The 22,685-nt window shown below is 40.1% G+C and overlaps 1 protein-coding gene across 6 annotated transcripts in view; it reads left to right on the forward strand.

Moving 5' to 3' along the window:
• MYO1B (myosin IB) overlaps positions 1 to 22,418 on the forward strand; it is a 190,520-nt gene extending 168,102 nt beyond the window's left edge. For 2 of the 6 annotated variants that reach the window (XM_047773096.1, XM_047773097.1), the window contains 10 exons: positions 727 to 813; positions 1,082 to 1,168; positions 2,965 to 3,051; positions 6,207 to 6,281; positions 8,139 to 8,273; positions 10,189 to 10,295; positions 13,165 to 13,297; positions 13,631 to 13,783; positions 16,765 to 16,892; positions 22,149 to 22,418. In XM_047773096.1, coding sequence (XP_047629052.1) covers positions 727 to 813; positions 1,082 to 1,168; positions 2,965 to 3,051; positions 6,207 to 6,281; positions 8,139 to 8,273; positions 10,189 to 10,295; positions 13,165 to 13,297; positions 13,631 to 13,783; positions 16,765 to 16,892; positions 22,149 to 22,272 — 1,116 coding nt within the window. In that variant the 3' untranslated portion in view covers positions 22,273 to 22,418. The remainder of the gene's footprint in view (positions 1 to 726; positions 814 to 1,081; positions 1,169 to 2,964; positions 3,052 to 6,206; positions 6,282 to 8,138; positions 8,274 to 10,188; positions 10,296 to 13,164; positions 13,298 to 13,630; positions 13,784 to 16,764; positions 16,893 to 22,148) is intronic. The other 4 variants (XM_047773098.1, XM_047773099.1, XM_047773100.1 and 1 more) reach the window with 2 other exon arrangements.
• Positions 22,419 to 22,685: the final 267 nt, after the last annotated feature.

Raw genomic sequence — 22,685 nt, forward strand, 5'->3', positions numbered from 1 at the left:
TTTCTGAGGGTGGAGCCTTGGGCCAGGAGTCCTGTGGCTCCCTTTGCCCTAGGCCTGTGGGCATCCCAGGGGCTTGGTCGTTGTCCCACAGCAGTTGCCAAATACAGGTCTGAGCGTGTAGGATAAGTGAAACTGCTGCCTGCAGGTTTTTCTTTGACCTCCAAGTGAGTCCTGGATCCAAGTGTCCAGTCTAGAGACTTCAAGGCTGTCCTCCTGGCCCCCACGCAGACTCCAGCCACTACTAGAGAGCAGTCACTCATTGAACCAGTGAGATAATTTTATTTCAGCAAATTTTTACCCATCTCTTTTGCATAAAAAGTAGAGCTTTACTTACATTCCAGACAATAATAATAAAAGTGATCAAGTGGGTTTGGGTGGACCCTTGGAGATTCACCGACCACATTCTGAGAACTGTTCCTTCCATCTGCCGAGCACCAGTTTGCATTGCTCTGGTCAGGTTTTTCCCGTCACGTAGCAAGGCACAGAGGGAGGGTGGCTGTCTCAGTCTGGGGCTGCCCTGTTGTGCTTCATGATGCCTTTATTTACCGCCTTCTCATGGGATAATAGGCATCGTTCCCTTCTCCTTTCTTTGAGCTCTTGATTTTTCACTTGAGAATGGAGATTTTGACTGTCCCTTAAGGTGTTTTTTTTTTCTTTCAAGTCACTATGGATACAGTTTTTTATCATTGTTAATTTTCTATTCCTCTGGGTCATTCTGTGCTTTAGGCCCGAAAAATCCTGCAGGAACTGAAGCATCAAAAGCGCTGTCAGGAAGCAGCCACCACCATTGCAGCTTATTGGCATGGTACCCAGGTAGGCCAGAGACCCCCCAGGAAGGCAGTGGGTCAGGAGTAGTGTGTGGAACGACGGACCCTCTCATGCGGGTTTCACTGGCTTAAGCTCCTGAGCACGCATTTGCCTCTTGCTCTTTCCAACGTTTTGGTGTGGGGTGGTGGCACACGCTTTTTTGTTTAACTATTTGATGGTGAGCGGTGTTTGTCTTCCTCTTTCTCCATTGGGAATCAGCAGTAACCTTTCTTGCCTTAAACTTTTCTGTGACTCCTTTTCAAATGCATCACAGGCGCGAAGGGAACTGAGCCGGCTGAAGGCGGAGGCTAGGAATAAACATGCTATTGCAGTTATTTGGGCTTACTGGCTTGGATCTAAGGTACTTGAAATGCACATCCCATCACTCCCATCCTGGAATCTGCCGTCATCAGTCCATCTCTCTAGCATCTCAGGGGATGAGGGCCCACACTTAACAGTGGCTCACACCAGTGCATGTCCTAACAGCCAGATGTAATAATCCTGGAGATGTTAGTGCCCACAGTGCACGTTAGGAAGCTCAAGCATGTGTAGGCAAAAAAGACTCAATGAATTGCTTACTAATGAGGCACTACTAGCATAGTTGCTCTTTTTTGTTAAACTCTCAACATGCATGTTTATTTTTCTGGTGTGGGTTTTTGGGGGGCTTTGTTTGTTTGTATTACCCCCTGATAGATCCTGGCAGTTTTCTAGAGGTGTTTTTATGCGTGGCAGAGGCATGTTGGCAACATTGAGGTTTGGGTTTTAGCTGGTCTTCTGCAACATGTTGACAGTAGAGATGGCTTTAATGCATGCCTTAAAAAAATATTAATCCATGAATGGAATTGTTGAAACTCACTGTAGCAGCTATTGATTATTACAAGTAAAATGTTTTCTGTGAAAAGAATTATCTTCTGTGATTGAACAGAAAGCTATGTTCCTGCAAAGCTAGCTGTAATTGCCCCCGTAGAATCCCAGGAATTTCAGCATCAGCTGTTTGTTTTCAGAAACAAAGGCCTCCTGAAATACTCTCACTAATCCCCAGGCAGAGTCGTGGGCTCTGTGAACATTTCACATACCCCAAGGGACGAGCATTTTAGATGTTTGTGTTGCTTAGAAAAACCAAAGGTCATCTCTGCTAAAAATGTGTCTTCCACTTAAAAACTCAAATATCATTATAGTCCTGTGTTTTTAAGTCTACCTTGTCAACACTATAAACCCATAGCAAGAAAAATGAGAAAAGTCAACATTTGCCTACAAAAAGTCTTAACTTGCCACAGACTAACCAAAGTTGTTCATTTGCCTCTTCCCCTGAAAAATCTGTGTGGAACAATCTAGTTCCTTTTATAAACTGAAGGAAATGTCTTAGCAGAGGCAGAGGGACTTTTAGACAATTATCCCTGGGATTTTTCCACTGAGCAAACACGCCCCCCCAGCCCGAGGACTATGATGTAATGAAACATTGGTTCCCCAGTATTCCTATCTTTGAAAATAGATTAATTTTTAGTGCCTTAGATTAATTTTTCCCTCAGATTAGTTTTTAAACCTATGAATTGTTTCCCTTTTTATATTGCTTCAGTATATTTCACTGTTTGGGGCCTTAGCTAATACTGAATTTTGATACATGCTACTTCTAATTTTCCAACTGGAAAGAATTGGAGGTTTTGTTTTGTTTTGCATTGTTTTTGAACTCTAGAGAAGCAGCCTTTATTCATTCCTTCCAGGTTTCTAAATGGTTATTCTCAAAAGTTGTCTTTGTATATGCCCAAATGAACCAAATCAGGAATTCACAAGGAAGTCTAGGGAAATCATTAGGTTCTAAGGCTTTGATGAGGGAGGGAGAGAGTGTGGGGAAGGAAGTGAAGAGAGAGAACTGGGGAGAAAAAAGGAAAAGAATAGAAATAAGGGGCTGGGGAATACTTCCCTGGGGTACCACACAATTGCCCTCCTCAGAGACAGTCTTAATGCACTGAAAATTCAAGGGACCACACCTTGCCTGACACTGATACTTTGGGTTTAAGTGATTGTGCACTGTTTCTCTTTCGTTCTGAAATCCCGATACATAAATTGGCTTTTCTGTTTTGGTGGGGTGTCTTTTTCTGGTCATTTGTGCTATCTGCATTGGGCCGTCTCTTTTATTTACCATCTAAAACATTCTAGGCTCGAAGGGAGTTGAAACGCTTGAAGGAAGAGGCTAGGCGTAAGCATGCAGTTGCTGTCATTTGGGCTTACTGGCTTGGACTGAAGGTACTTCCTCAACCTCTTCTTTCTGTCCACGGTGAACTCAATGAAGCCCAGCACCTACTAACCCTGACAGAACAATTGATTATGCTTGCTAATGGTCTGCACAGTCTTTTACAATGTCATTTTGCTTAAGTGTGTTTCCGTTTGAGAGCAAACCTATACGCTAATATTTTCTGATTTATTGCAGTGTCTTTCATTAAAGTAATAGAGTATTACTTTAAATAGATATTTTATCCAAGATACTTTGTTATCTAATGTTACTAATTAATGTTACCTTTATGAGGAAGGTTTTTTTTTCTTCCCACTTGCGAGACAGAGTTACAGCATTTGAGCTAAAAGCTGACCCATGTCTTCCATGACCAGCCTGGGGATCTGGGGCTTTTGTTGCCCTTTATCCCTCTGTTCTGCCCCACTGGCAGCTCCTGAGGTGGAGCTTTCTTCAAAGTGCTCATCATTCTGATTGTTCACAAAGATACCAAAGGGGTTTGCAGCCATGACAGATTTTGACAAGTAAGGCCAGTCGTGGATCATCCAGGTTGAAGAGAACTTAGATTCAAATGCCTTCTAATTTAGGGCAGGTTTATTTCAAAGCAGTACTCATGACTTGTGGTAAGGGGCGCCTGTAAGTAAATATGACTCTGAGCTCTGGAAACCTTGAGAATGGCCTTTAGGTAATACAAGGATTTGTCGTCCTGATAGTTAGTAACCCATCCATCATGGCAGGGAGCCATCCATGCTGCCGTTTTGGGGATAATTAGGTCCCCTTTTGACATTTTCTCTTGGTTATTTTTACTTTAATACTGTAATAATTCCTTTTTTCCTCAACATTTGAATATTATCCAGGAAACCATTGATTTTTGAATCTTAACAGTTTTAGCAGTATCCGTAAACTCTGCTTCGGACAATCTGCATTTCCCCCTGAAAATTTAGCCTATCAACTTTTAGTAAATTAACTTTTTGATTATAATGAATATTCATCCAGTACTTTTTGAATTAAGTAACAAATATGAATTTAAGATGATCTATTTAAAGAATTCTGAACAAGTTCTTTAATTCCTTTTTCAAAGTCAAAACTAGGGATTTTATTTCCCATTTTATTCACATTCTAATTTGCATTCTAATTTTCATAAAAGGAAGGAACAAACAACATCAAATTGGGATTTTTGCTCTCTATAATGATTTCTACCAGCAACATCACATTTATCTTCAGTCTTCTGGATTTAACTAATTGCATATGATTTTAAAAGTACTTTCATATTAGAGTGTGTGCTAGCATCCTATAAACCAAATTCAGTTTGTCGGTGGGTGCTATTTTAGTTAAAGTTAACTGGGCTTACTCTAGACATAACTGTCTTTTTTTTTTTCCAATTTCCACAAAACAGGAGTATTTTAATATTTTACTGTTATTATAAGATTAAACTTCTTTGAGGACCAACAATGTGATAATTTTGTATTTTTTTTTTAAAAAAAGAATTATGTTGATATCAACAGTAGTTTTTCCCTTTTAAATGATTTGATTGTTGTGGAATTGGTTACAGAGTTCAGTGGACACTTTTAAGGACCCTTAGAGCCCATGTGGGGAACCCATTCTGTATGCCAGCATGTTGTCACCAGGCCTTTTCTGTATGTAGCTGTATTTCAGGAGAAAGGGCCTGTCCTGTGAGTATCAAAATGCATGTCACATTGAGCTCGATGACAGTGACATTCAAGTGAATATAGGACTTCTAGTATATTTCTAAGGCTATGTTTTCATGAAACCTCACTTTAACTTCTCTGCTTTTGTACACTATTGTAATTTCCAGAACCAAGGAATAGGTACCATTTTCCTTCTTGTCCCTTCTAAGCTTATAAGTTTGAGATTTGAAATCATTACAAACAACTCCATGGCTGAAAGAGAGGTGATCATCAGAAACATAGACTCTGAATTGAAGGAAGAACTGCCTACCTGGTGTGTGGGAGAATTTGTAAACCTTAATAGTCCACATGGGTAGAGAACAGGTCTGGTGCTCAAATGTGCAGAGGAAAGCAGGCGAGCCACGTGGATGAGGGAAGGTGGGCTAGGAAGGGGGGCCTCCAGCCGTTTGGAGCTTGCACCTCTCTTCTAAGGCAGCAACGGCTGCTCTGGTCCTAGAGTCCTTGCCATGTGGGAACAGGGCTTACGAGGGCTACTCCTTAGAAATTGTAAGAGAAACCTGCAGTCTGAATTCCTGTGTGACGTTCTTAATTTTAAAATGTGCATATAAAATATCTTTCGACAAACTGAATGTAGGTACTAGGTTGCTGGTTTATAGCCCCTCATGTAGAAATATTTTGAACATGTGCAGTTAAACCCAGAAAGCTGAAAATATAAGAAAAACACACATAATCTCTGAATTATTTAAGTAAGCTAATATTTTGCTGAATTCTGACTCTCCCATTTATAGCTGGATGATAATAAACAGTTTAAGTATTTTCCCCTCTTTCCAGATTTAACTGCCACTCCTTCATTTAGCAAACACCTGGGTTATTTTATTTGTTAGACATCAGTACACAAAGTAATTACAGCAGTGTAGGAAGGAAGAAATTATAAACTAAAACTATAATACGTTTTCTTAAGTACTGTGATAGTATAGTATAAAGTTTGGTGGGAATGGGGATGAGAGAAAAATTAATGCAATTAAATGGGAGATAACGGTCATTCAAAAGCTTCCTTTTAAATTTTTATTTTTCGTCACATTCACTTTTCAGTATGCAATACAAAAGTCCTATCTTCATAGGCAAGGAAACTGCCAGTTATTTCTTTAGACGTTTTCCTTTTAAGACCAATTTGAAGTGAAAATTAGCTTATTTTCTAATTTGTCCTGGAATGTATTTTTGATTCGTGATGGATTTGAAGCTATGCCTATAAAGTGTTTCTCATCAGATTATCAGACTCTTCAAAAACTAGTTAAGAGGATTTAAAACATCAAAACCTTCTAGTATTATCTTGCATCTCTTAATTCTTTTTCTCTGACTTAAAAGCCACCGTCTCAATATGCTTCAATTATTTTTTTATATCCAGAAAGGCACTTATAAATTTACTTGTTCCATCTATGTTCATTTTTAATAGAGGTGTATCATCTTTACGGCTATCTGTTGACCACACAGTAACCTCTGTATTCTGATGCTTATTTTTAAAGGTGCGCAGGGAGTACAGGAAATTCTTCAGAGCCAATGCTGGAAAGAAAATTTATGAATTTACGCTTCAGAGAATTGTAAGTTTACACTCTATATATGGCTAATTAACATGATTGGGTTAACTACTTAGTAGTACCAGCTCAGTGGTATGGTGACTTATTTGGTGACAATTAAATCATAACTTTAGGGAGTTCCCATCGTGGCTCAGTGGTTAACGAATCCAACTAGGAACCACGAGGTTGTGGGTTCAATCCCTGGCCTTGCTCAGTGCGTTAAGGATCCGGCATTGCCGTGAGCTGTAATGTAGGTTGCAGACGAGGCTCTGATCCTGTGTTGCTGTGGCTCTGGTGTAGGCTAGCGGCTGTGGCTCCCATTTGACCCCTAGCCTGGGAACCTCCATATGCCGCCGGAGTGGCCCAAGAAATGGCAAAAAGACCAAAAAGAAAAAATCATAACTTTAGCACTGAGAGCCTGTGACCCTTTTTTATCATCTCTCCACATATTAGATTCAGGTAGAATCATGTCAGAAAGAGTTCCACACATGATTAACAAAATATTCTTTGACAGAGAGACAGACCATGCTTTGGGGGAAAGTGAACCCAAGAAAGCTGGGTGCCTTAGTTCAGGCTGCTATAACAAAAATGCCACAGATAGTGTGGCTAAACAATAACCATTTCTTTCTCACAGGACTGGGGGCCAGGCAGGCCAGGATCAGGATGCCTGCATGGTCTAGTCCTCAGGAGGGCCTCTTCCTGCTCTTCATATTTCAAAGAGAAGGAGAAGCAAACTCTTTCCTGTCTCTTCTTATAATCCCATTTTGGAAGCTCTGCCCTCATGATCTCATCTCAACCTAATTACCCCCCCCACCCCAAATTCTCATCTCCTAATGCTGCTACCCCATTGGGGGTTAGGGTTTCAGCATAGGAATTTAAGGGAATACCACAATCTTGCCCTGTTCAACTGCCCTAGGCTGCTGCAAAGCAGGGTTGGCAAACAAGTTAGTGGGTTCAGGGGTACAGGAGAGCGAGGTCGTGTCTCTGTCCCAGGATGGATTCTAAAGTTCCCTCTGTCTTTCAGAGAAGCCTGTGTAGTGGTGAAGAGTGCAAACTGCAGCCAGCTTGCTCCACCCCTCACAGATTTGCACACCTCCTTTCGTTGTCTTTAAAGTGGGGATAATAATAACGTTAAACTCAGAGGATTATGAGGGTTAAGATGAAGTAATATTAAGAGCTCCTTTGTGGTGCAGCAAGTGGGAGTTCCCATTGTGGCTCAGCCGAAACCAATCTGACTAGTATTCATGAGGACGCAGGTTCCATCCCTGGCCCTGATCAGTAGGTTAAGGATCTGGCATTGTGAGCTGTGGTGTAGGTCGTAGATGAGGCTCAGATCCCGTGTTGCTGTGGCTGTGGTAGAGGCCAGCAGCTGTAGCACTGATTCAACCCCTAGCCTGGGAACCTCCATATGCCGAGGGTGCAGCCCTAAAAAGACAAAAAATAAAATAAAATGAAAAACTTTCTGCACTGACAAAAACATCATATATCTTTGTGGTTCAGCAGGGCAGCCAGTGGCCACGTGGCTATAAAGCACTTGAAATGTAACTGATGTGACTGACCAACTGGACGTTTAATTCTTTTTAATTACTTAAAATTTAAATATAAATAGCTGCCTGTAGCTAGCGGCTATCTGTTAAACATTGCAGCTTCCATTGTTGGTTGGTTTTATTATTAGTGTTAATATTAAAATTGTGTTAGTATTCTTCTTTTCTCTTAACCGTTTGGTGGAGCTCAGATTTCTCCAACCAGAGTTAAGAGTGGAATAGAGACTTTGGTAAAGAGTTACAAAGCTTTATGGACTAGAACTTGCTGGTTTATGTAAAACAATGTTTTTTTCTGGTGTTTTTACTGATCTGGTATTTTCTCTCAAATTCAACACAGATGCAAAAATACTTCTTGGAAATGAAAAATAAGGTGCCTTCCCTATCTCCTATAGACAAGAATTGGCCATCAAGACCTTACCTATTCTTGGATTCTACTCACAAGGAGCTAAAAAGGATTTTCCACTTGTGGAGGGTAAAAAAATGTCTTAGCTTTTTTCAGAGACTTCTTACATATTTTAAGTGTTCGAGAAGTGTTACGTAAAAGTAGAGTTTTACCACATTCTTCCTCTAGCCTCAAGGAGAATTAGTTGAGGACTTTGGTGTCTTTGAAGCCAGCACTGTGCTTGGCTTTCTGTGAGAAATCCTAGAGCCCCAGGTGCTTTTGTGGCATCGCCTCTCATCCATGATTGGAAAGGAAAGCAAAGTGCAGGGCTGCATTTTCCTTCCCTTCCAGATTCCAGTTGCTTTCAAGGCGTTCAGCCTCTTGTTTTCATCTTCATCTTTATTTGAAGAAATACTACCGGAGGTAGAAATAATAAAATTTGGACATCTTCATCTGAGTAGTAAATTCTCACTGATTGTATGAGTTTACTTTCAATGTAGACATACATGGACACACATGAGAATACTCACATTTTCATGGTAGAGCAGAAAAAAAAAATCTCTGAAGTCCCCCAAAAGACATTAAAGAGGTTAAAATTTCCCCCTACCTAAATTAAAGAGAAACTGAAAAATCTCTTTGATTTGGCCTTATGTTTTGGCTCACTTTATTTTATATGAGAGCATAACATGTCATTCAGGAGGTGCTCAGTGTGGAATACATGGGGTACTCGTACAGATGTTGACTTTATTTCAGTAACTTAATTGATATATAGAATGGTAAATATATATGATTCAGATAGAATGAAATCATTTTGTTGAAGAGCTTGTATTTAGTAAGTGGATGATTGATGGATCTGTCCTCTGGGAATCTCTTTCCTGCCCAGTACCGTGGGCTGGTCTTAGCTGAGTCCCTTATGTGTAGAGGGACCTGATCAGTGGTCAGTGTAATGATTGGTACCGGCACAGCATATGGAACTGGGCTCTGAGTTGTGTTCCCTGACTTAGTTGAGGCAGTTTGGCAAGATTCACCAGGGTCTCAATGCTCATCTCCCCGTTTGAGTCTGATATAGACACTATTTTCAGAAATAATGATGGGAAGCTGCTAATACTGGGCTTCAGCTCTGCCTCTGCTCTCCCCCGACTTCTGAATCTTACCCTTGCCTCCCTTGGATAGGGGGTGGAAAATGACAGGGATGAGTTTATTCCTGAAAAGGTAGGCAGCAATGCTAACATCCCTTTATATGACTATGTGGAGGGTCGGTTCTCAATCACCTCTGAACTGAATTTCTTAGAAAATTCATCTAAAGAACCTGGTCCTGTCCCTCCTGCCACCCCTGTCTCCTTTCATTGCAACCTCAGAATTAGGGTGACAGGGAGATTGCTTAGGGCCCATGTCATGTCTACATGATAAGATGGTATTGGGGGATTCAGAGCAGTGCTTTTCAAACCATAGGCCATAGGATATTTGTGGGTCATGAAATCAGTTTATCAGATTGCTACCAGCATCTTAAAATGAAATAGAGTAGAATAGACAATAATAGAATACACAACCTGTAGAAAAGGATAAGTATTGTTTTGTGAAGCTTTTGTGTCTGTTATCTGTATGCATGCATATATATAAGATGTGCACTGGGTGGTGATGTACCATGTTTATCTTACTGTGAGTCTCTGAAAGAGTGTGATAGCCCAGGACTAAGGATGTCCAGGGGCTGACGTCATCATGGGAGGAAACCATCCTCCCAGGAGGGCCCAGGCCAACGGGGCCCTTGTGTGTTTGGAAGAAGCATCACAAGTTCTGCAACACAAACAATAATTTTTATGATGTTTGCCAAGACCAACCTTTTCAAAACTCAGGAAGGAAAAATGCTCCTGGCCTTTTAAATGAATATTTCACACACATCTACTCTTATTCTGTTAAATTGGCTTAGCATATTTAAGGATGAGTAATGATTTATTTATATAAGTGATATCTTTTTTTTTTCTTTTCTTCCTTTTATATCTCACAGTGTAAAAAATACAGGGACCAGTTCACAGACCAACAGAAACTTATTTACGAAGAGAAACTAGAAGCCAGTGAACTCTTCAAAGACAAGAAGGCTCTATACCCATCTAGGTATTTTGGCTTTGCCTTACCCATAAAAGTCAGTATTTTTAAAGTTTATCAAATATACTGGTAGGTGTTTTCTGGTGGGGTTTGATTTTAGTAATACACAGTTTTTTAATTTCATGAATCATTTTATGATCAGCTGGATATGAACAAAACACGTTTGAGCAAGGACTTCCATAGCATACTTAGAGAAACAAGATCACATTTGTTGGTTTTACTCCATTGGCATTAGCCTGAATACTTCCTAAATAATTAGAAGTTAGTCATTTCAGATAAAAATTCTCTGGGCTATTAAGATAAATTTATGTTGGGGAGTTCCCGTCTGGCGCAGTGGTTAATGAACCTGACTAGGAACCATGAGGTTGCAGGTTCTATCCCTGACCTTGCACAGTGGGTTAAGGATCCGGTGTTGCTGTGAGCTGTGGTGTAGATTGCAGATGCAGCTCAGATCTGGTGTTGCTGCGGCTCTGGTGTAGGCTGGCGGCTACAGCTCTGATTAGACCCCTATCCTGGAAACCTCCATATGCTGAGGGTGTGGCCCTAGAAAAGACGAAAAAAGACCAAAATAAATAAATAAATAAATAAATAAAATTTATGTTGTAAATTCCCGTTAGTTTTTCAGTTTTCAGAGTCTGGCTGGTTTCTCTTGACAGTCTACTGTAATAACCATTACAGTCTTCCTCCTTTAATAAGGCTGGGTCAGAATCTCATTTGTAAGATAAAAGAAATGAATAAGCCAGCCTGTCACTTTCTGAGTGTTGCCTCAGCGGTGGCCTTTGGTTAGCTAACTCATGGGGCATGACCTCACCAGTCTCTGCAGCAAGTTCATTTCCTTCACTGTAGACACCAAGTACTCAATAAAAGAAGGAACACCAATCGCAAGTTCACCAAGTAAAGTTCTTGGTAAAAACTCCTTATCGGATTATTCTCACATTTCCCAAGTTCATCATTTCCTCCCTGCATTTCATCTGGTGTTTATTTAAAAAGTAGATTGTACAGTTTCAAGCCAAATAACAATTTTGTGCTTTCCCCAAAGAATGGCCTAGAAATAAAAATGCATTACATACTAAGTATATTCACATGTATTATATGTGGTGTGTATATATTCTGTATGTCTACACACATTCGAAAGCTCTTCCTTTTAAAGGATTAAATGAACCTAAGTTACCAAACTCATTTGCTTTAGCTATTTTAAATGATGACTTGGCTTCCTTGGTCAGCTTGTTTGGCTGCTGGAGGGGGTGTACACTCCCCACACTCAAACACTAAATCCAACATTGTCCAAAATCCCTGCTATCCAAAGCATATGCAAACGGGAAAATTGTCTATATGCTTTCCACCACTGACTCCATTCATTCAGCTTTTTCTTTATATATCTTTAAATTGTAGAGTGACCTTCTTAATTAGTATTCCCTGTAGGTGACTCTTTAGAAACTAGAGGGAGGGAAAAAGTGCATTTTTAAAGAAACAAATTCAAAGGCCATTAGCACTTTGTATTATTAAAAACATGTCTGAATATGAACAACAACCCAAAAATGTTAAGGTCAGGCCAAGTCTGCTTGGGATGGTTTTCTTAGTTTTCAGGGGTGGGAGGACATGCTTCCCCTCCAGCACTGAGAGAGATGGAACTCTTTACTCTTCTAACACTGTTTGTTGAGCAGCAGGCCTTAGGGGTGCCAGCCTTTCTGTCCTGGGGGTCATGAAGCACTGACCACCTACGTGGATTTTCTTCCCCATCCTCCACCCACAGCACAAGCATTAAAAGTTGTGTTGTCAAATTACTAGAACTTTATAGCTCAAAATGAAGGCGTGGTTTTTGCTTGGCGTCTTCAGAGAAGCCGCCCTGAGTATCACTCCACAAGTCCTTAGGGAAATCGGCATCTTGGGGCTGTGTGCACAGTCGTGCCTCTTGCAGAGGGTTTGTTTAGAAGAAAACTGGTCTGATTCTGAATGTTTACCTTGGCCACTTCTGCCCACTTAAGGGCATATCCTAAAAGGAGAGACCTGATTCCTTTTTCATATTTTTACCTACTTTAAAGCCTGAGCTCTGTGGTCATATTAAAAGTGCTTTCTAGTTTTCTTCTACAGTAGGTTGCTCTGGATCTGTTCTTCCCAGGAGAGCGTATTGATTGTCTTACTCCCTGTGAGAAAATGAAATTTTTCTTTGGAACAGGTGATGGTAATGATTTGTGCTCTTTTTACCAGTGCTACATATTGTTTAAAAGCATTAATGAATCCTGTGTAGGCAGCTGTCACCTTTATATTAACAGGTGAGAAGGAATTGCCTCTTTTTTCCCCATGAGATGATGAACATGGGTCTTGGCTGTCCTTATGAGTGGTTTCTATCTTGGTTGTTCCCTGTAATAAGATTTTATCCAAGTCCTACCATCCAAATGCCATGATCACGTAAAAAATATATTTGAAATATGTTTACAGTTCTATTTCCAACTTTATTTAGGAAATATTTAGGGCAGGTACAAGTATAATGTATGAAATTTATAAAATAACTGTTTATGAAGTTGTCTTTCTTTAGAATCAACTGATCAACTGACCTGTAATCTTTTTCCAGTAGTACTTCCTTCCTTTTTTTTGGCTTTTTAGGGCCACACCCACAGCCCATGGAAGGGTTCCCAGGCTAAGGGTTGAATCGGACCTGCAGCTGCCAGCCTATGCCACTGTCACAGCAACACTAGATCTGAGCCACATCTGCAACCTACACCACAGCTCATGGCAAATGCTGGGTCCTTACCTAACCCACTGAGCGAGACCAGGGATCAAACCTGCATCCTCATGAATACTAGTCAGGTTCCTTATGCTGAGCCACAATGGGAACTCCCTGGAACATTTTCTAATATGAGGGAATTTTTCCCTTTAGTGTTGGGCAACCATTCCAAGGGCCTTACCTGGAAATCAACAAGAATCCCAAGTATAAGAAACTCAAGGATGCCATTGAAGAAAAGATTATCATTGCTGAAGTTGTGAACAAAATTAACCGTGCTAATGGGAAGGTAAGAACGCTAACCCTGAAACTGTACAAAGTGTTTATTAGTTGAGACAGTTTCCTGAATGTTACAATTTGCATTTCATATTTTCTGCAGAATTATTATGAAGAGAGCTATTTTATCTTTAAGCTCAGGTGGAATTTTGCTTGTCCTCTGAAATTTTTGTGAATTAAAATAGGTTATCTATGTTCTTTAGTGTCTTCTTGGTAGTTAGGTATGCATGCTGAAAAATATTAGAATAAAAAGTGCATTTCTAAAAATAACTAATGCTTTAAACGCATCGACCATTTTGTGGTACTTTGATCGCTGCTTTTAAATCCTTTTTTGCTTTTGTTGTAGAGTACAAACCGGATTTTCCTCTTGACAAATAATAATCTTCTTCTTGCTGATCAAAAGTCTGGGCAGATCAAGTCAGAGGTTCCCCTGGTGGATGTAACCAAAGTATCAATGAGCTCGCAAAATGATGGCTTCTTTGCCATCCACCTCAAAGAGGTAAAAGTTCACCTTTGATAAATTTCTGCATTGGTCAGTCTCTTAGACATTGATGTAAAATTTTGTACATCTGAATAATCCTCTTATTTAAAGTTTATATATCCTTCTTACTGATCTGTACATTTGGGCTGTATTCACTCTCTACATAAACTCCCAGGCTTGGTTTTTCAGTAGTAGAGTAAGGTTAATGACCTTTTTTTTTTTTTAGGGTCGCACACATGGCACATGGAGGTTCCCAGGCTAGGGGTCCAATCGGATCTGTAGCCACCGGCCTACGCCAGAGCCACAGCAACACAGAATCTGAGCCACATCTGTGACCTACACCACAGCTCACGGCAAGCCCAGATCCTTAACCCACTGAGGAAGGCCAGGGATCAAACCCACGTCCTCATGGATGTTAGTTGGGTTCATTACCTCTGAGCCATGACGGGAACTCCAGGATTAATGACTTTTATTGACTTGTTCACTTGAATTCTAATTTCAGAGTAGCTCTTGTTTATACCCATCATGATGTGCCTTATTTTGAGATTAATATCTAGAAATATCAAGACATTTTAAATTATGCTTCCTTCTGTTGTTTCTTCTATATACTAAATTGCTATATGTCTTCTTATCATTCATTTTGGGTTTTTTTTTTTAATTGTCTATGTATATTTATTTATTTCTAATAAAATTTTAAAGTATAGTTGATTCAGTGTTCTGCCAGTTTCTGCTGTACAGCATAGTGACACAGTCATGTGTGTGCATATATATATATATGCACACACATTCTTTTTCTCATACATCTTCCATCATGTTCTGTTTCAAGATATTGGGCGTAGTTCCCTATGCTGTATAGTAAGTAGGCCCTCATTGCTTATCCATTCTAAAGGTAATAGTTTGCATCTACTAACCCCAAACTCCTAGTCCATCCCTCTCCCCCTCCACCTCCTTGGCGACCACAAGCCTATTCTCTATGTCTTCAAGTTTCTCTCTGTTTTGAAGATGGGTTGGTTTATTTGTGCCATATTTTAGATTCCACATATAAGTGATATCGTATGGTATTTGTCTTTCTCTTTCTGACTTATTCCACTTGGTATGATAATCTCTAGTTGCATCCATGTTGCTGCAAATGCCATTATTTCATTCTTTTTTATGGTTGAGGAGTATTCCATTGTATATATGTGAGTATTCCATTGTATATATGTACTACATCTTCTCAATCCATTCATCTGTCAGTGAACATTTATGTTGTTTCCATGTCTTGGCCCTTGTGAATAGTGCTGCAGTGAACATAGGGCTACATGAATCATTTTGAATTATAGTTTTGTCCAGATATATGCTCAGGAGTGAGATTTCTGGATTATGTGGTACTTCTGTGTTTAATTTTCTGAGGAACCTCCATACTGTTTTCCATAGTGATTGTACCAATTTACATTCTCACCATCAGTAAAGGAGGGTTCCCTTTTCTCTACATCCTCACCAGCATTTATTTGTAGACTTGATGATGGCCATTCTAACTGGTGGTACCTCATTATAGCTTTGATTTGCATTTCTCTAATTATTAGTGATATTGAGCATCTTTTCATGTGCCTATGGGCCATTTGGGGATTTTTAATTAAAGAAAATAACTATAATAAAACAACTGCCTAATAATTTTGACCCCAAATTTTTTAATGTCAGCTTAACCAGGACTTCCTGTTTTGAATGGAGTGATTAAGCTTGTAGGCTCCAGGTTGATGTTACTAGCTTTGTAATGACCCTCCCCTGGCAAAGACATTTAACTTTAATATGCCTACCATTTCTTCTCTTAAAATGGGGAGAATATTAGTACCTACTTCCTATGTTGTTATCAAGATTAAATGAAACAGACTCACAGACTTTGAAAAACTTAGGATTACCAAAGGGGACAGGTCCCGAGAGGGGATGGACTCGGTGTTTGGGATTGGCGTATGCACCCTGAAGAATAGGAAATGATTGGCTGTATAGCACAGGGAAATCTACCCAATATTCTGTGATAATCTATGTGGGAAAAGATTCTGAAAGAGAATGGACATGTACATGTATAACTGAATCACCTCGTTGTATACAGAAATTATCATGACATTATAAATCAACTACCCTTCAATAAAACCTTAAAAAATGAAAAAATGGATTAAATGAAACATAATCTTAGCACAGTGCCTCTCACGCAACAAATACTCACTAAATGAACAGTTGTCAGCAAATAGTAATCATATGTAGGGAAATAGTAATCACCTAACTAATACATAGTAACCTGTCTAAACTTAGGAAAATCCCAGAAACTTCATTCAGCCTGTTTTCCCCTTTCTGGATTTTAACCGAAAGGGAGCACGTCAGCTCTGAGAACAGTGATCCTGAGCCTCAGTAACATATTACAATATGCTGGTGCCAGGCCATTTCTCCAGTCCAACCAAATAGTCTCTCAGAAGGGGGCACAAGCATCCTATTTTCTGCAGGCTCCGCAGATGTGTCCCTTGCGCAGCTAAGGTTGAGAGCCGCTGCCCTAGGATATTTGTTGGAAGTGTTGTTGTGGTGGTTCTTATTTTTTTTTAACCAAATCACAGAGGAGTTTTTAAAGCAGCCCTTTCAGAATGAATTATAGGTTAGGTCAGTGCTTCTCGAACCTGAGTGAACAAAATAGATCACCCAGGGGTCTTGTTGTGGATTCATATGCAGCAGGCCTGTGGTCAGGCCAGAGAGTCTGCTTTTCTAACAAGCTCCCAGGTGATGCTGGTGGTGCTTCTGGTCCATCGACCAGCTTTGGGTGGCAAGGGGTTAGGTAACCTCACTAAAGTGCTCTGAGCAAGTTGGCAGAAATACTGCTTTTGTCATTATTGTTTATTCGCGAGACTGGACTCCAGTTGCTCATGTTTTAAAGAGACTGTAAATTGCAAATGTGTTTTCAGCCAAACCTGTAAACATATACCTCCCGAGCTGTCTTTTCTTCTGCTATCCTGACTCTTGATTTCTCCTTTCAGGGCTCTGAAGCAGCAAGTAAAGGAGACTTTCTCTTCAGCAGTGATCACCTGATTGAAATGGCCACCAAGCTCTACCGGACGACTCTCAGCCAAACCAAACAGAAGCTCAATATTGAAATTTCCGATGAGTATGTTGCCACACTGTTTGAATATGCCTTTTCCCTTTCAGCCTTATTGTTTTAGTTGAGTGATCTGATCCCGTTTATTTTTACAACTCCTACGTATTAAGGACCAAGTATGTGTCTGGCATGTGTTCCAGATCATGGGTGGGCAGTGAGTGATGCTGACCAAGTCCCTGCCTTCACGTACCTCTCATCCTAGTGGAGGAGACAAATATGCACACATGAACTAGTAAATAGGTGACATGGCTTCGGTCGGTGACAAGTGCTTGTTGAGAAAAGAAAGCAGGTTAAAGGTCATACGGTGTTATTTTTGATGGAGAGGCCAGGGAGATTTCCTTGATGCAGTGACATTTGAGTCAAAACTGGGATCTAGGGAGGTGCCTGCTGGCAAAGGCAGCAGGTGCAAAGGCCCTGACACAGGAGTGGGCATTGTGGCAGAGTGAAATGTTAGGGGAGGGAGGCAGAGGGACCCGGCTGTGCAGAGCTTGGTTGTCGAGGTAAGGAGTTGAGATTTTACTGAGAATGATGGAAAGCCATTCTAGGTGTGTGTGGCATGATCTGATTTGTGATTCTGAAAGATTGCCTTGGCTACAGTGTAGAGAATAACTGTAGGGAGGCGAGAGTGAAAGCAAAGCAAATAGGAGCTTCTCTGAGCTGTCACAGTAAGGATACCGAGGCTTAGGCTGGGGCGTGAGTGGGAAGTAGTGAGAAATATCAGACTCTGAATGTAATTTGAAGGCAAATAAGAGGACTTCTTAACAGATTGGGTGTTAGGTTTGGGGCCTGAGCCCAAATGGTACCATTTACTGCAGTAGTTGACACAGAGGAAAGAAGGGGTTTGGGGGTGGCTGGGGCAGGGTGAAATCAAATGTGTTGTTTTAGATGTGTTATATTTGAGATATTTTCACATATAAACTAGAGTTATAGAATAAGCAATGGGTGTTAACAAGGGTTTGCTAATGACAAGACTACTATAAATGTGAAATTTGCTTTTTTTGCTTAATGTTTGGGCTCTAATGATAGACATTATTTGCATGCAAGTGGAAACATCCCTCCATTTATTTAATCTATCAATATGAGTCATTTGAATGAATGTGAATTACTATGTGGATTGATACTTAATTGATTGCTTTTTAGCAGATTGTTTACTATCTACATATACACTTCCTTGCATGTAGAGTAAAAATTTGCATCACCATATTTACTCAGGAAATTGTTTTATTTTCTAAGTAAGATTTTTACCACCCTATTCTATTTCACCTCTAAGTGTCTCTCTAAAATAAATTCTTACTCACTCCTGTCCATTTGTAAGCCAAACTAACTCTCCTTGATATGTTAGGATTTACAGAACTTTAGCCTTGAAGGTTTAGATTTGGTGTCTAGATGGCGGGGGATATTGGCCTTTATGTATACTCGATATTGGACATTGCAATTTAGACAAAATAACAAGGAGTATTAGGAAAAAAGATCATGGCTGGTTGGGTTCCAGTCAATTAAGGTTTTAACCTTTAAGGCTGTTAGATCTTTAAACTCCCTTGAGTTGAAATTTTTTATAACTTGGGAATCTTGGCTTCTGTTTTGATGGGACCAATTCCCACTCACTGTGGAAAGATTCTGTGTGTTCCAGATGCAGAGGCTCCTTGCCATGTGGATGGAGCAGCCTCGCAGTTGGTCTGCTCCATTAATAACGCCATCTTTACAGAGAAAACGACGTCAGTATCCAGGCCATGAAGGCTTGCTGCTTTTAAGCATTTCCTGAGCTAGTGCTCTGAGGACAGTGCCTTGGCAGGATGTTAGTAGCAATGTGCTGGGAAGAAAGTATGCTGGGTGTGGGAAATGTACAGTCGCTCTTCTCTGCAGATTTCCCAGAGCCTCTGCAGACCTGTCACACATTATGACCCTTCTGAGGGGCTCTGAGGGGCATATGTCTGCTGTAGCAACCACGGAACCTGCCTTGTCGTAGAAAGATTATAATGTTTTAAATGCGTGCGCTATCAGTAAACATGCTTGTCTGAGTGAAGATTCAGTGTGGCCATGTGAAGAAAGCAAATATTTAGTAGCATTAGAACCAGTCCAGAACACCTTTCTGTCTGCAGTCCTAATTATTGATTGGTCTCATAAAAATAAGATAGGTGATAGAACCGTGCACAGCACTGTGGTCCCTTCCCAGGCAGCACAAAAGCTACGTGGCAGAGCAAGGCTCCCAGGTAGCCTGCTTCATAACCGCTAGGAGCTCTGAAGCAGACTGTATTCCTTTTTGGAGAGCAGTTTATTTTTATTTGTTTGCTTTTGTTTGTTTTAAGGCTGCACTGCCAGCATGTGGAAGTTCCCAGGCTAGGATCTGAGCTACGTCTGTGACCTACACCACAGCTCACAGCAACGCCAGATCTTTCCAGATCTTTAACCCACTGAGCGAGGCCAAGCATTGAACCCGCACCAAGTTGGATTTGTTTCCACTGAGCCACAATGGAAACTCCCAAAAGCATTTTAAATTTAAGCAAAATGTTTTGAAGTCATGGGTAGGGGTGCCCGTGATGCGTTTTTGCCAACTGGACAGACTAGTGTTGTAAACAGCATGCAGTTCTGTGACCAAGTGACCAAGACCTTCGTCAGTGCATCCTTTTCAGAAGTCGGAGTAGTTATTCTAGCAAACCCAATCTCCATAATTACTTCAGATTAGCTGGATATCAGTTTACAGGAGGAAGGTCAAAGGTCTGTTTCCTCCTTAGAGCATTTTTAACCTGCACATGTAGAAGCAAGAATTGAATTTGTTGACTCAATTGCCTTGTAATCCCCAGTCCTTATGCTCCCAAACTATTCATTCTATAAATAGGTTGAATTTTAAGAATAACCTTAAGTAGTCTACAGTATTTGTAAAAATGAACCTGAAATAATGAAAACTAAAGTGAAATTTTCTATTAAATATTTTAAATATATGTTGTTATATGTGTATATGTATACACACATACATGTTAGACAAACACACATATCATTTAAGCTATACAGTTTTTTTCTGAATATTTTAAATCGAAGCAACTAATATGTTTCTTTGCTGAGAAGTTTTAATGGTATTGGTGCTGTGAAATCCTGATTGATTGTTGAGGGGCGATTCTCTGATTCTCTTTGTCCTTACTCTGAGCCAGACTTCAGTTTTCTCTTCTATCAAATAGAAATAAAGAGTTCCCGTTGTGGGAAATTCCTATTGTGTCTTAGCAGTAAGAAACCTGACTATTATCTACGAGGATGCAGGTTCAATCCCTAGCCTCACTCAGTGGGTTAAGGATCCAGTGTTGCCATGAGCTGTGGTGTAGGTTGTAGATGTGGCTGGTGTTACTGTGGCTGTGGTGTAGGTATGATTCTAGCCCTAGTCTGGAAACTTCCACATGCTGCAAGTGCATTCCTAAAAAGAAAAAAAAAAAAAAAAAGAAAAGAAAAGAAATAGAGATAAATAATACTTACTTTATAGGACTGTTTTAAAGTTGAGTTAGTATGTGTATCTTACTAAGAACAGTGTGATGCATGGTAAATACTCAATAAGTTTTAGTTTTTTTTCTAGAGTAAATCACAGTCATGATTTGTGGACACAGAGACAGCAAGTGTATGCTAAAGCAACTGGGAAAAGAACTCCCTATGTATTTATTATACTAGAAGTGGTCTTTGAAAATTAAAATGTAAAAAAAAGTGTTTGATTTTTTAAATGTCTGTATTTATGTTAAACTTGAAAGTCTTTTTTTTTTTTTTTCCCTTGAGGCACGTAGATATAAGTATACATGCCGGAGAGAGAGATCTGTCCAGCAGATTTGGAACTAGAGTTCTTTTTCAGTGTTTTCAAGTTGAAATGAAACAGCCCATTTAAAAGCTCAGAAGTACCACCCATGAGTAGGAACTTCTGTGTCACGTTTCACTCCAGTGGATAATGTTTGCTTAACATGGCCCTGAAACTGAGACTAATGTGTAGAGAGCAGAGCTATTGTCATGGATGCCAGATGAGCATGTGACCAATCATGTGGTTTTTAGATTGACTCAGTCATATGCCAGTTAACTTAGTACACAGTCCCCTGAGAAATGTGCTGAAAACATGGTAACATTTTCCTGATTCTGTTCATGGAGAGAAAAGAGTCTTAAGCTGGGGACGCCTGGGTTCCTGGCCAGCCATGCTGCTTTCATGCCTCCTTGGTGATGCATACATCAGATGTCACAGCACCCAGCCCAGGGGGAGGCCAGTCATATGTTTGCTGCAGGAAAGCATATGACAAATAATCTTGTGGACAAGCACTTGACTGCTGATGGTCTGTCAAGGAAAAATTTAAACTAGAAGATGATTTTCCACAGTGTACCACACGTACCACTGGTAGTTTGATATATACACTGATAGATTTTTAATTATTATAGTTTTTTTTATATGTATGTATATATTTAAATGGATATTAAAAATATAACAGGTGGATCAAACTCATGATTTCATTATTTTTATTCCATAGGTCACAGGTATTTTTGAAATACTTTAGGCTAGAAATAACTGTTAGCATAGTGTGTAGATATGAAAAAGAAAAGCGTAGGAAGTATATAAATATCAAACGCTTGGAAACCATAGCCTGGAGTGTCTCTGGATGCCTTTTCTGAAATTCTGTCTTTCATTTTCTCAATTTGTTGATAATTTAACATTTGTGCTATGCAGAAATGGATAAAATGGGAAAATAGCATGTTGTTCTTTTCCATTTGAAACATGGAAATCATTATTCATAGCCCTTCTTACCATGAAGGCATATGATGAGCTAATAAACTTGAGTTGGAGTTCCATCATGGCTCAGTGGTTAACAACCCTGACTAGCATCCACGAGGACACAGTTCGATCCCTGGCCTCACTTAATGGGTTAAGGATCTGGCACTGCCGTGGGCTGTGGTATAGGTCACAGACACAGCTCGGATCCCCAGTTGCTGTGGCTGTGGTGTAGGCCAGGGGCTACAGCTCCGGTTGACCCCTAGCCTGGGAACCTCCATATGCCACGGGTGCTGCCCTGAAAAGATAAGACAAAAAATAAACAAACAAAAACAAACAAACTTGAGTTTACTTAGGGCTAAGTGATAGCCCCTGAAGGCAGAATGCAATGTAATGCCTAATGGTATAATCCTGGTCTAGAAAGGCTGATGGAAAGGGGAATACTTACCAAGGTAAATATCTATTAAAAAGCAAAAGCTAACATTAGTGTAATCATCAGCTGTTTTGTGTGTACTTTAATTTGTCTTATTCTTTCCTCCTAGGTTCCTGGTGCAGTTCAGACAGGACAAAGTATGTGTGAAGTTTATTCAGGGCAACCAGAAAAACGGGAGTGTCCCAACGTGCAAGCGAAAAAACAACCGTCTCCTTGAAGTTGCTGTTCCTTAACTGGCGCCTCTTCTCTGCTTCCATGGACTTGTTTCTTTGTAATAGTGCAATTCGGTTTTGTTTTGTTGGGGGTTCATTGTATGTTGGGGAATTGCCAAAGGCCAATACTGTTAGAGTCCCTTGGCAAAATAAAAAGATTTGACTAATCAGTTTTTATTATTGGAATAGTTTTAACCTTAAAGTACACATTGTATCCTGGGACAGGATTGTAGAAGCTAACAGTATCTATGCCATGTCATGTGTGTTCTTTGTTTAGTCATCATGGTAGGTCTTTGTGCCCTAAAGTGACACATTACTTCATAAATCATTAATACATCTAGGTATAGCCAACGGTCTTAAAAGATAGTGCATTCATTCATCAACTATTTATTAAATGCCTACTGTGTGCTAAGCACTGCACTAGGTGATATGAA

Source organism: Phacochoerus africanus, chromosome 3, assembly GCF_016906955.1.
Source record: "Phacochoerus africanus isolate WHEZ1 chromosome 3, ROS_Pafr_v1, whole genome shotgun sequence".
In the NCBI taxonomy this organism is placed as follows: domain Eukaryota; kingdom Metazoa; phylum Chordata; class Mammalia; order Artiodactyla; family Suidae; genus Phacochoerus; species Phacochoerus africanus.